Source organism: Notolepis coatsorum, assembly GCF_963971535.1.
Source record: "Notolepis coatsorum genome assembly, contig: SUPER_7_unloc_4, whole genome shotgun sequence".
In the NCBI taxonomy this organism is placed as follows: domain Eukaryota; kingdom Metazoa; phylum Chordata; class Actinopteri; order Aulopiformes; family Paralepididae; genus Notolepis; species Notolepis coatsorum.
In genome coordinates this window covers 297,739-312,500 of record NW_028174877.1, presented here as the reverse complement: position 1 = coordinate 312,500, position 14,762 = coordinate 297,739, and the positions used below count along the sequence as shown (strand labels likewise).

The 14,762-nt window shown below is 44.5% G+C and overlaps 1 protein-coding gene across 2 annotated transcripts in view; it reads right to left on the bottom strand.

Moving 5' to 3' along the window:
- kdm2aa (lysine (K)-specific demethylase 2Aa) overlaps positions 1-14,534 on the bottom strand; it is an 85,775-nt gene extending 71,241 nt beyond the window's left edge. The window contains exons 1-5 of one of the 2 annotated variants that reach the window (XM_084338331.1): positions 14,425-14,534; positions 10,704-10,842; positions 10,048-10,126; positions 3,849-3,895; positions 1,986-2,164 (exon numbers count right to left, since the gene is read on the bottom strand). In XM_084338331.1, the coding sequence (XP_084194457.1) occupies positions 1,986-2,164; positions 3,849-3,895; positions 10,048-10,126; positions 10,704-10,842; positions 14,425-14,430 (450 nt within the window). In that variant the 5' untranslated portion in view covers positions 14,431-14,534. Of the gene's footprint in view, positions 1-1,985; positions 2,165-3,848; positions 3,896-10,047; positions 10,127-10,703; positions 10,843-12,956; positions 13,086-14,424 lie in introns of those variants that run through there. The other variant, XM_084338330.1, reaches the window with a different exon arrangement.
- Positions 14,535-14,762: the final 228 nt, after the last annotated feature.

Here is a 14,762-nt window from a genome sequence, read left to right as displayed (position 1 = left end):
ACTCTAGCTTGGTGCGTCTACTAGTAGAACCAGACTCTAGCTTGGTGCGTCTACTAGTAGAACCAGACTCTAGCTTGGTGCGTCTACTAGTAGAACCAGACTCTAGCTTGGTGCGTCTACTAGTAGAACCAGACTCTAGCTTGGTGCGTCTACAAGTAGAACCAGACTCTAGCTTGGTGCGTCTACTAGTAGAACCAGACTCTAGCTTGGTGCGTCTACTAGTAGAACCAGACTCTAGCTTGGTGCGTCTACTAGTAGAACCAGACTCTAGCTTGGTGCGTCTACTAGTAGAACCAGACTCTAGCTTGGTGCGTCTACTAGTAGAACCAGACTCTAGCTTGGTGCGTCTACAAGTAGAACCAGACTCTAGCTTGGTGCGTCTACTAGTAGAACCAGACTCTAGCTTGGTGCGTCTACTAGTAGAACCAGACTCTAGCTTGGTGCGTCTACTAGTAGAACCAGACTCTAGCTTGGTGCGTCTACTAGTAGAACCAGACTCTAGCTTGGTGCGTCTACTAGTAGAACCAGACTCTAGCTTGGTGCGTCTACTAGTAGAACCAGACTCTAGCTTGGTGCGTCTACTAGTAGAACCAGACTCTAGCTTGGTGCGTCTACTAGTAGAACCAGACTCTAGCTTGGTGCGTCTACTAGTAGAACCAGACTCTAGCTTGGTGCGTCTACTAGTAGAACCAGACTCTAGCTTGGTGCGTCTACTAGTAGAACCAGACTCTAGCTTGTAGGGCCGAGCCCAGACGTTAGAACGTTCGGACCTTCGTTCGTTACGTTGGCATTCGAATTCTAAATCAACATTCGAATTTTTTATAAAAATGTAAAACATTTAAATGTTATATATATTTTTTTATGCGTCTATTCATTATGTTTAAACCAATGGGGTTTTTCTTCACAGTTGCAGATGATTAGGCTACACTAATATTATAGTATTAAAACTGATGAGTTATATTCATTAACACATTGGGTGCCATGCAGTATGCCCATCTTTACCACTCTCTGCCAGTGCTGTAAGCCTATGGAGTGGCTCAGGGCTATAACTTCTTTAATATTATAGGTACATCGACATTACTATGGCCCATTCAACATCGGGTATCTATCGTTCCGGATGTGGGAACGTTATATTTTCCCATTCATACATTGTTGTGTTAGTACCGTTGAGAATATAAGTATGTTTTTTAGAGATGCACCGAATGGGAAATTCGTGGCCGAAACTGATACCGAAAATAGGAAACAGTTGGCCGAATGCCGAAAGGCCGAAAATTATAAATATATATATAATGTATTTCTTTTTTTTCTTCAGCTACCTGATTATGGCAAAAGACATGATTATGGCTAAACTTTACTCAAATAATATTAATAATCACTATTATGGGCCCATAAAACATTTATTCAGCACTTTTGAATGCATACATTAATTCCAGACTGACTGCTGAAAGATTGTACAATTTAAACATTTCCTCTTTGCATACAACAAAATGTGCATTAAAGTCAAGTGCATTTTCTTTTCTCTGTAGGATAACTACAACAAAGTGCATTCAGAACAAAGCCAAGGTGCTTTAAAACTGCATACAGATCTGCATAAAGACACACGAGAGGGAGAATAACTTATAGCAGACTTAATGATGTCACTGTAGTGGCTACTGTCATAATTCACGTGTTCTAGCCTACATGGAAGGACTGTTGTATTTGCTACATCTCCCGTGACTCTTAGCGGGGGATGACGTAGCTTACGAGAGACGAGTGAAAGAGGACCGGAAGCATTGTTAGCTAGCTTAACGCTAACGTTAGTTTAAAAGGTTTTAACCGCGACGGGCATATAGTAATGGCGAGGATATAAAGCATTGTTATGTTAAAGACGCATTTATTGGATGCGTTGCTCACGGAGTTTACATAGAAACAGCGTGACTCCCAAGAGTGTGTGTAGTGTGTAGTGTGTAGTAGTGTAGTGTGTAGTGTAGTGTGTAGTAGTGTACCGTGGCGGGTCTCTGCACCAGCGCCTCCAGCTTGGTGTGGCTGAACTCCAGACTGATGACGTTGTACAGCGTGTCTCTCTGGGACGGGGGCGTCTCGTAGTAGCGTCTCCACTGGGCCATGGACATCTCTGTGCCCTTCTGCGTGCTGACGTTCATCACGTCCACCATGCGGCGGCTGCCTGGGTGAGGAGAGGCGGGGTTAGAGGCCTCATGCCACCCTACTGCCACCCTACTGCCACCCTACTGCGGCCCTGAGTGAATACATCTCTACAGCCCTGAGTGTATACTAGAATACATCCCTACAGCCCTGAGTGTATACTAGAATACATCTCTACAGCCCTGAGTGTATACTAGAATACATCCCTACAGCCCTGAGTGTATACTAGAATACATCTCTACAGCCCTGAGTGTATACTAGAATACATCTCTACAGCCCTGAGTGTATACTAGAATACATCTCTACAGCCCTGAGTGTATACTAGAATACATCTCTACAGCCCTGAGTGTATACTAGAATACATCTCTACAGCCCTGAGTGTATACTAGAATACATCTCTACAGCCCTGAGTGTATACTAGAATACATCCCTACAGCCCTGAGTGTATACTAGAATACATCTCTACTGCAGCCCTGAGTGTATACTAGAATACATCCCTACAGCCCTGAGTGTATACTAGAATACATCTCTACTGCAGCCCTGAGTGTATACTAGAATACATCCCTACAGCCCTGAGTGTATACTAGAATACATCCCTACAGCCCTGAGTGTATACTAGAATACATCTCTACTGCAGCCCTGAGTGTATACTAGAATACATCTCTACTGCGGCCCTGAGTGTATACTAGAATACATCTCTACAGCCCTGAGTGTATACTAGAATACATCTCTACAGCCCTGAGTGTATACTAGAATACATCTCTACAGCCCTGAGTGTATACTAGAATACATCTCTACAGCCCTGAGTGTATACTAGAATACATCCCTACAGCCCTGAGTGTATACTAGAATACATCCCTACAGCCCTGAGTGTATACTAGAATACATCTCTGCAGCCCTGAGTGTATACTAGAATACATCTCTACTGCAGCCCTGAGTGTATACTAGAATACATCTCTACAGCCCTGAGTGTATACTAGAATACATCTCTACAGCCCTGAGTGTATACTAGAATACATCTCTACAGCCCTGAGTGTATACTAGAATACATCTCTACAGCCCTGAGTGTATACTAGAATACATCTCTACAGCAGCCCTGAGTGTATACTAGAATACATCTCTACTGCCCTGAGTGTATACTAGAATACATCTCTACTACAGCCCTGAGTGTATACTAGAATACATCCCTACAGCTCTGAGTGAATACTAGAATACATCTCTACAGCCCTGAGTGTATACTAGAATACATCTCTACCCTGAGTGTATACTAGAATACATCTCTACTGCAGCCCTGAGTGTATACTAGAATACATCTCTACAGCCCTGAGTGTATACTAGAATACATCTCTACTGCAGCCCTGAGTGTATACTAGAATACATCTCTACAGCCCTGAGTGTATACTAGAATACATCTCTACAGCCCTGAGTGTATACTAGAATACATCTCTACAGCCCTGAGTGTATACTAGAATACATCTCTACAGCCCTGAGTGTATACTAGAATACATCTCTACTGCGGCCCTGAGTGTATACTAGAATACATCTCTACAGCCCTGAGTGTATACTAGAATACATCTCTACAGCCCTGAGTGTATACTAGAATACATCTCTACAGCCCTGAGTGTATACTAGAATACACCTCTACTGCGGCCCTGAGTGAATACTAGAATACATAGATATTTGAAAGTTAACGATATAAATCTTACCAACATATATCTTGACGTCGTTCACACTGAAGTCGGGGTCGGGCATTCTGGGGAAACAGAGAGTACATACTGGTGGTTAACCTGTCCTATAGCATCAACTAGGGTCTGGGACTGTATCGCGTTCATTTCTATTAATCAACTACAGAAAAAATTTAACGTAAAAGAGAATGACGCAATTTAACACATTTTATCATTTCTTTGCACTCCAGACACCGTGGAACGTTTCTCAGTGGACAAGTTCCAGGCGTAGCGTTTATACAGGTGCACAGCGTAGCGTTTATACAGGTGCACAGCGTAGCGTTTATACAGGTGCACAGCGTAGCGTTTATACAGGTGCACAGCGTACCGTTTATACAGGTGCACAGCGTACCGTTTATACAGGTGCACAGCGTATACAGGTGCACAGCGTACCGTTTATACAGGTGCACAGCGTACCATTTATACAGGTGCACAGCGTACCGTTTATACAGGTGCACAGCGTACCGTTTATACAGGTGCACAGCGTAGCGTTTATACAGGTACATTGGGTGACGTCAGACAGTTGTGGGCTAAAGTTGAAAAGTTGAGGCTGCGTTGCCCATTGAATGGGAGATTTAGATATTAAAAAAACAAAACAGATGGAAGCGTTGATACGAGAACGGTTGCGTTTCAAGCCTGCTACGGTCTCACCTCAATGCTAAGCATGTACTGTAGCAGCTACCGTGGATGATAGAGCTAACAGGCTAACGTTAGCCCTAGTACAAAGGAACCCCCCTCAAACTGAACAGTGACATCTCCTTAGCAAATGATCTCAACTCCTTCTATGCGAGGTTTGAGGCTGTGAATAACAACACCAGCCTACAAACCACGGCAATGGGGGGGGGGGGGGTCTGCTGATGGAGACTCAGTGTTCAGGGTAACAGAGCATGAGGTGAGACGGATCTTTAAAAAAGTGGATATCAGGAAGGCAGCAGGACCGGACGGCATCCCCGGCCGCGTCCTAAAAGTCTGTGCCGACCAACTGGCCCCGGTATTCACTGACATCTTCAACCTGTCCTTGGAACAGGCTGTCATCCCCACCTGTCTGAAGAAGTCCACCATCATCCCTGTACCCAAAAAATCTACGCCCGCTTGCCTCAACGACTACCGCCCTGTAGCCCTCACCTCCATAGCCATGAAGTGCTTTGAGAAGCTAGTGAAGGGCTACATCTGTTCCTCCCTCCCCATCAACCTGGACCCTCTGCAATTTGCATATCGCCCCAACAGGTCCACGGAGGACGCCATAGCCCATGTGCTGCACACAGCAGCATCACATCTGGACAAGAGGCAGGGGAACTATGTGAGAATGCTGTTCATCGACTACAGCTCAGCATTCAATACCATAGTCCCCTCCAAACTCATAGCCAAGCTCAGGGACCTGGGCTTGAACTATGACCTGTGCCAGTGGGTCTTGGACTTCCTGACGGGCAGACCCCAGGTGGTAAGAGCCGGCAACTGCACCTCCTCATCCATCACGCTCAACATAGGGGCCCCCCAGGGCTGTGTTCTGAGCCCCCTCCTCTACTCCCTGTACACACATGACTGCGTAGCACAGCGGAACAACAACACCATCATCAAATTTGCTGATGACACAGTAGTGGTGGGCCTGATCTCTGCCAACGACGAAAGGGCCTACCTGGAAGAGGTAGAGAACCTGTCACAGTGGTGTCAGGAGAACTGCCTCTCCCTGAACGTCAGCAAAACAAAAGAGATGATTGTGGACTTCAGGAGGTCGGGGGTCAAGGACTACAGCCCCCTCAGCATCGACGGGGCACCGGTTGAGAGAGTGAACAGTTTCAAGTACCTCGGAGCCCACATATCCAAGGACTTGACATGGACCACACACATTGACAGTGTTGTGAAGAAGGCACGACAACGCCTCTACTTCCTCAGGCGCCTAAGGAAGTTCCAAGTCAGTCAGAAGATCCTTAGGAACTTCTACTCATGTACAATAGAGAGCATCCTGACCGGCAACATCACCTCCTGGTTTGGGAATAGCACTGCACAAGACCGTAGCAGACTACAAAGAGTGACACGTTCAGCCGAACGCACAATTGAAGGGGGGCTTCCCACCCTCCAGAACATGTACAACAAGCGGTGCAAGGGGAAGGCTAAGAGAATTATTAAGGACTCGAGCCACCCGAACAACTGCCTCTTTGAACTGCTGCCGTCAGGCAAGCGATACCGGAGTCTTAAGGCGAGCACAGAAAGACTCAGAAGGAGCTTCTATCCCCAGGCCATCAGGCTGCTAAACGAACAATAATCGCTAAACGAAAATAATCACTATGCAACAACCATCAAATGCACACAGCACACACACCCACACGCACACACTCACTCAAACAAACAACACACTGCAGCACCCACTCTCCACACTTTAGATCACACAAACACACTTACACTTTATATTTATTGATAAAGGATTTGCACTACAACTCGTACACCTACTGTGAATTGTACCTAAACTGCACCTCGTCCATTTATGCCTTGCACTATATAGTATTGTATATTAGTACACTGCACAGTATTGTATATAATATATTGTATGGTAACTACGTCTACGAACATTGTACATATGTCTAAACTGAACACTGTGACCTCTTTTTTACTTCTAATTTTTACTATGTTTTTATTTCATACTTATCTTGTCATGCACAGTCTCTGGAGCGCAACAGTAAGAAGCATTTTGTACAAAAGTATTCTGTACTTCTGTATGACAACTATTAAAGAAACTTGAAACTTGAACTTGAGTACGAGCAAGCATGGTCGCGGGACGGGATTCAGAGCCAAGATGAGTCGGACCGGCTAACGACGTAACAAACACACTGGCTGGCTCGCTGGATCGCCGTGGACTGTAGACCACCAAGATACAGAAGCTGGAGACCCTCCTTGAACCATGCAGGTAAACAAAAACCCACCCACAACAAGAACAGTTTTATTAAATGGGATTTATTACAAGTTACTGTCCATTAAAGTTTTGTAAATTAGTGAAATATCAATTAAATTGCTTTTCCAAAATGAAATGTACAGAATATTGATCACGACAGTATAAAGCTGTTGTTTTCATTTGCAATTCTTTTAACACTTTGGCTGCCATGGGTTAAATTCATTATCAACCGTAGGTTGCCGGCTCTATTTGTCTATAGAGAAAGTCCCCTTCTTTGCAGGGCTATAACTTTTTAAATTCTATTGCTACATTGCCATTATTAGGGCCCATTCAAAGTCCTATATGTATTGTTCATTGTGTAGCAACGTTAAACTTTTTCATTCACATATTCATAGTAAAGTATGGTCTAATGTATAAGTATGTTTTCATCTCTTTCTGCAGATTTCTCCAGAAAGTGATCTATAGCCCCAAATGCATTATATTGATGATGAAATACAGTTTGATGGCAATCAGCGCGATATAAAAAATTCCAACTAGACGTACTTCTAGAAGTTACTACACGTCATCTGATGTTGACCGGATGGGCTAGGGGGCGTTTATAATTCCGTGGGCAGCGTTATACCAATCATCTAATGTGGGTCAAATGTTGATAATAGCAGTTAGTATCGAAGACGGTAACTTTACACGCTAAAACTCACCCCAGTCTCCGCGCGCCATTGGGCGATCATCGTAGAGTAGACATTTTATCATTATGGGATGTAGATTTACCCGGTCCATCTCCAGCTTGTATAATGGTATATACGTCCAAATCATGTTGTTTATCGAGTTATTGGCAATCGATCGCTATGTAGTGTGACGAGCCAGAGTCCCGGGACATGTACCGAGTGCCCGGAAGCAATACGGCCGTCCAGCACAACCTCTACGGCACTTCCTGTTAAGCGATTGCGCCGATCGGCCACCAGATGGCGCTCCTGAACCGCCAGAGAGCTCAGTGGGTCCTCCTGGTGGATCTCAGGCCAGCGGAGGGGACATATGAATCCGATCCCAGATTTTTGAAATATTGATATTAAAGACGCTGTAAAGCGTCTTCGGCAACTTGAGCATGGCCGGGAAGCTTATAGCTTATCCGCAACAGTAAGTTACTTCCGGGGTAGGCCTGATTGGCCCCGACAGGCACGTGACGCGCAACTTTCTCTGCCGCGCGGCACGCTCCGCGGAGCCGAGCGGCAGAGCTTGCGGAATTACGTAACCGTCCAAATACGCCATGACTTTCATTCGGCGATTCAGCTCACCTGGCAGAGCAGCGGTCCTGCGATCCTGCGGTCCGTTGTTGGTGAGTTCGAATCCCATCAAATCTTTTTTTTTTAACGTGATTTTTTTTTTAACGTGTATTCTTTCGCCGGTTAAGGTTAGGCATGGTTAAGGTTAAGGTTAAGGTTAGGCATTGTTTCGGAGTTGGTTAAGGTTAGAACGGTTAAGTTTAGGCGCTGTTAAGGAGCTGGTTAAGGTTAGAGTTTGTCTTAGAGAATGGCAATATTCTTTCTATGGTTAAGGTTAGGCAAGGTTAAGGTTAAGGTTAAGGTTAGGCATTGTTTCGGAGTTGGTTAAGGTTAGAACGGTTAAGTTTAGGCGCTGTTAAGGAGCTGGTTAAGGTTAGAGTTTGTGTTAGAGAATGGCAATAGACAGCCTATTTCCGCACGACAGCTCTCAGCAGCCTCGTTGCGCGTCCTGAGTTTGCCGCGTCACGTGCCTGTCGGGGCCAATCAGGCCTACCCCGGAAGTCACTTACTGTTGCGGAACAGTTACAGGCGGCCGGGAATGACGTGTTTAAGCGTTTCCCGGCACCCAAAGTGTTAATCAACTGTTAATTGGTACAATAATGAATCACTTTTCTAAACTATCTACTGCAGATATGACTGAGCTCAGGATGGCTACAGCACTCGACCCACACTTTTAAGGATTTAAAGTAGGGGTGCACCGATATATCGGTCGCGTATCGGTTAGGGATGGGCGTGAGTAATCGATTACTCGTAGCTATGAGAAAAATCGAAAAAAGAAAAATAATCGAAAATATAAATTTTTATGAATTAATTTTTTATTATTATTTTTTTTAACATATCTTTTCACATGTATGTGTAAGATTATAACCGTTTGTTGGTTTCCTTAAACATATATACGTGAATGAACAAAAATAAGTAAAAAAATAAATAATAAAAAAATAACTAATATTATTTTTTTCTTTTACGTTTTTCTTTTCGAGTAATACACGATCAATCAAGTATAGCATGCGGTCAATCTATCTGGATTTTTCTTTAAAATGCCCATCCCTAGTATCGGTGTCGGCCGATATGTGCCTTGTTGACTGCAATCAAGATCAAATTTACCGATGGCAGTGGCCGATAATTATCCGTCAATTTCAGTAGCGTACCGTGGGGTTTCAGTCACACACACACAAGACTTCTCATGTGGGTACCGAATGCAGCCAACACAACACATACAAAATACACGATCACGCACTATACTGTATGTGCGCTAGCTGCATCAATATTATGATTAACAAAGGCATTCGTTTTGTGGCATTAACGTTACATATATATTACTATTGATAAATCTAGGTGTCATTAGACTAGAATAAGTTAAATTAACTTACTGTCACGGAAAAGTCAGAGTTTGGCGGACTTTCATGAAGTGAAAAAACAAATAAGCGCTTCGGATTGGTGGTAAGAACAGCAGAGGTGGGTGCAAGCGGTGTGACGTAATTGGCAGAATAGACTGTCAATCAAAACACACGCAGAGCCAACCATCTTAGTTTGTTCATACAGAATATTGAAAGAATTAAGAGAAATTGAGATCGATCAAGATGTTTTTTTCCCAATGGTCAACTGTTCTGGAATGTACTTGAAAGTACTGTGTTTGACTTTTACCTCGAAAGTGAGTTTACAAAAGGTCCTTTGCGCTATATATATATATTATTCCTAAAAGTGCTGCACTTTGTTAAAAATTGCATTGATCCGACCTGTTTGTCTGTGTAGTAGCTAATAAACAAGATTTTGCTGCTTAACACTTTGCCGCCCAACCACGAGTTAGGAGAGGAGAGAAGAGGAGAGAGAGGAGAAGAGGAGGAGAGGAGAGGAGAGGAGAGGAGAGGAGAGGAGAGGAGAGGGAGGAGAGAGAGGAGAGAGGAGAGAGGAGAAGAGGAGAGGAGAGAGAGGAGAGGAGAGGAGAAGAGAGAGGAGAGAGAGGAGAAGAGGAGAGGAGAGAGAGGAGAGGAGAGGAGAAGAGAGAGGATCTTACTTGATGCCCAGTCCGTCAGGTTTGTCAAAGATGATTGGATCCCTGAGTCCTCCTCTTTGGATGTATTCATAGGTCAAATCTAGACACACACACACACACACACACACACACACACACACTATCACCAGAGCCCAACCGATATCACCAGAGCACAACTAGGCGCTGGCCGGTTACCGGGTTCACAGTTTACCGCGGTTTGAAAAGGTTGCTGCGTCAATACCACTAATATTACGTTCAGACGGTAGGCGCCGACGGTATACGTTACGTTAGCAATAGCTGACGTTAGCTATATAGCTAGCAAGCTACACAAAAATAAACAGTTTAATGTGACTGATCTAGTGAACAATTACTTTATTTCCACACATTTACTGTGACAAGTGGGGGAGGGATGTATTTTGTGGCGTTTGTGTTGTTTTTTATTTTTACTCTGTATTTTGTATTGATTATTATTTTTGTTATCGTTATTGCAGTTAATATTATTGAAGTTTTGTCCTGTGATATCTCGTTTCGTTCATTTATTGTATTGTGTTTTTTGTTTTGAAAAAAAGGAAAATAAAAAAGATTTGATAAAAAAATAACATTTACTGTGACATATATACATACAGTATGTAGATGTAATATAGCTGTACTGTTCTACAGTATGTAGATGTACTGACCTTTGCCCTCCATGCGTTTGACTCGGTCAGAACTGAACCTCTGGCTGTGGACTTTCTCTTCCAGGTCAAAGGTCCTCCTCCCGTCAATCTCCTCGTCGGAGATCCCATCGTCATGGTAACGCCGGCGTGTGCCTGCCCGCTGACGGAGGAGAGATATGATGACTAAATAACACTAAATCATTTGTTTAAAAGAAATCAGAAAAAAATATTAAATTGTCATTTCTTTCAGAGAGATGAATGAATGAATGAATGATCATTACATTATATAGCACTTTTCTAGACACTCAAGCGCTCCCCACAATGTAGGGTGGAATTAGCCCCCTTCACCACCACTGATAGCACCCAACCTACACCAGCGGTTCTCAAACTACGGGCCGCGACCCAAAGAGGGGTCGCGGGTAGGTGCCAGCATTTGCAAAAAATAAAAAATAAAGGCGGCTACGTGGCGTAGTGGGCAAGGCGCTCGCCACGAATGCGGAGACGATGGGCTCGCCTGTTCGAGCCCAGCGCTCCACATTGCTTTCAGTTTAGCTGGTCGTTCGTACTAATACACATTGGCCGTATTAGGGGGTGGGAAACTGATGGGTGGGGATCGGGCGTTGTGGACAGCGACTCCTACAGGTCGGTTGGTGCGCCTGTGCAGTAGAATCAGGAAGTGTCGGGGGCAGCGTGAGCCTCCCACGCGTTACTCCTCGCCACTGAGAGATCGAGCTGCGCAGGTGAAAAGATGCGACTGCTGTTACCTCAAGTACCGGAGGGGACACGTGCTATGTATGACTTAGTCCACATTGCAGCCGGCTTGTGGGAGGCAAGAAACAGCGTTCGTGACAGGGGAGGGTTGAATTGGATGATACGAAATTTGGATGGGAGAAAAAATATAGAAAAATGGGAGAAAAAGTGGATTAAAAAAAAATAAAAAAAATCAGGTTTTCCACCTGGCCGACACACAGTATTCCAATACACATCTCACTACATCCTGCGCATTTATAATCGTGTGAGGGGGGTCTGGTCTTTTGTGTGTAACCTGGACTCGCAATGGATAGGTTTGTTGTCAGAATACTGTATATCGGTTGGCCGCGATAAAATTAGCTCTGCACATAACCAGCTGCTATACCACACTGAACTTGAACTGAGGTGGCTATCTCGAGGCAGAGTATTAAATCGCCTTTTTTTAACTCTGAGAAGAAGCACGGATTTTCCTTGCAGACAAAAACAACCCATTGGCAGAGAAATGTGCTGATAATGAGCTGGATTAAGAAACCCCGTTAGTGGCACTCCGGGATAATCAGCAGAGATTTTGGGGTATTTACTCTGCTTGGTGGCTTTTTCTAGGAACAGAATGTTGCAACAAATTATTTGAAGCCCATCACCTGTAGCCACTGGAAGGGCTCATTGAACAACTTCGGAGAGAGAGCACGGACAATTTGGACAACTGGATCAAAGATCCGTTCATTGCGCATGACGCAGCAGGCCACTGTCTGAGCAGGGAGCGCTCAATGATCTTTCGTGTGACGAGCTACTGAAAGTCAAGTTCACTGGACAGCTCCTCGCAAAGTTGTGGACATCAGTCCGGAACGAGTACCCAGTGCTGTGTAATGCTGCGCTGAGAAGTTAACGCTTGTCCCCTTCGCATCAACATACCTCTGTGAGGCCGGGTTTTCAGAGTAGAAGCGGATCTCCGCCAAAGCGCAGTCAACAAGGCACTTATCGGCCGATACCGATACCCGACCGATATATCGGTGCACCCCTACTAAATATGCCTCGTTTTATAAATGTGTATACATTTATACAGAAACAATTCCATTGCTTTTGTTGATAATATGCATTCATTTCATTGATAACATAGTGCTGTAATTTCATTTTCTAATAAATATGCATGATCAAGTTCAACAACGTGTGCTTTTATTTTGATATTCCTTATTTCCACGTTGAAATTACGCAATACATTATTAAGGGTGGCGTCGCCAAAAAGAAAATATCCTAAATAAAATGGGGTTGTGGTATAAAAACTGGTTGGAGAACCCCTGCACTACACAATGGCTGAACGGCTCAGGAGACAGGGATTGATAGCCAATTAAGGGGGGAGGGATGATTAGGTGGCCTTGATGTCAGAGACCTGATTGGGGATTTGGCCAGGAACGTCGGAGAACCCCCTACTCTTTGCAATAGGCTCCCTGGGTTCTTTAACAACCAAATTCAGTCAGGACCTCGGTTTAGCGTCTCAGCAGCAAATGATCCCAGTAATTCACTTACCAGCCGCTTGCTGCATCTCGGTTTGGAGCGATCCATTCTGATTCTGGGACACAAATATCAGGCCTCTCTGTATACTGACTACCAACTAGACCAGACTAGCTCTGTGTTCTCTAACTAACTAGAGCAGCTCTGTTCTCTAACCAACTAGACCAGTTCTGTGTTCTCTAACTAACTAGACCAGCTCTGTGTTCTCTAACCAACTAGACCAGACTAGCTGTGTTTTCTAACTAACTAGGGCTGACTAGCTGTGTTCTCTAACTAACTAGAGCAGACTAGCTCTGTGGTCCATGCTCTCTAACTAACTAGACCAGACTAGCTCTTTGCTCTCTTAACTACTAGCCAACTATACCAGGCTACCTCTGCTACAGTCAGTCTCATTGAGTAGCAGTAACCTGTTGTTTATAGGAGTGGCAAGGATGGAGATAGAAGGTAGACTGGGTGCTTAAAACACTAAATGAAGTCCACCAACTCCTGGGAACAGACTTATCTAACCAGTAGACAACTGACTGGTACTGGAGACTGGTTGCAACGACACTCCTCATAATAAAATATATAAAACGTTTAGTTCATGCTAGCTCTGGTGTGTAACAACATTCATTCACGCTAGCTAGGGCTGCTATGCTAATGGTGGTCGTTTTAAGTTGGTAAATAAAGGCTATCTAGATACACCGATGTGGTCTTTATCAACGGTTAGCTGGTCTTTGCGTCTCTAGGAAACGTGCGTCTCGTACTAAGAGAGGGGCCGGGTCCCTGTAGAGTACATCTCGTCTGTTCAAAACGCCTAATGTCGCCGCCGTTTTAGTCAATAAACCACATTATTAAGTTGATCCGTTCCTCCAGAAGCCGCCATTATCCTTCCAGCGAAAACACAAACAAGTAACCGCCCACAACACGTGACCGTCTCCCGTCCAATCCCTGACACGGCCGCGGCGCGTGGGGAAACAAAGAGACGTCATGACGTCATGACGTGTGCCAGTCGGAGTCATAGATATCTATAGTTCTATATATATCTATGGTCGGAGTGGCGCAGCTTCTTCTTCTCTGGAGTTAATGGCGGCTCGCGACCACAGAAAGGCGCCTATCGCCACCTACTGTACAACCCAGCAACTGGAGCGGATAAGGCAAGAACCCGGCAAAGAAAAGAAAACAATAAAGAAAAACCAACAAACCCAGAACAAACTAAACAAAAGACCCAACCCTAACATCACCACCCTATACAAACACAATAAAATAAAATTAAAACCTAAAACACAAACCAGCTAACGTCTCCCAGTCCCGATGTCAATGATTATTGGGCGAAAACAAAGCATACGTCACGAGGAAGGTAGCCAATAATATACGGGACTAACCGGCTGGTCCCGCCCTATTATTACTCAACATGACTAGTCAGAAAATTCTTTTTTTTTAAAAAACCAAATACACTAGAATAATGATAAATATGCCTCCACCGTCCTGTAGTAGAACTTACCACCATGTTGTTGGCCGGTCAGCCGGTCTCTCTCCTGGTGATTTGGTGGAGATTGGGCTCCTGGTTCTGGAGGTTCTGACTGACTGTTGCTGCCGCTGCCTCGCGCTGCACGCGGAAGTGATGACGCGTTCCCACGCTCCCTGTCGCCTCGTAAAGTCGGACATTTCCTAGTTTCCCTTTTTTTTTATCTTATTTGTTTTTTCCTGTTGTTACTATACACACATATATTCATCATTTCTCCCCCCCCCCCCCCATTTTGATTTACCCTCTTTTATAGAGCTTATATCTCCTTGTACAGTGTGCTTGAGTCTGAGAAAGGCGCTTTTCTCTTCAAATCC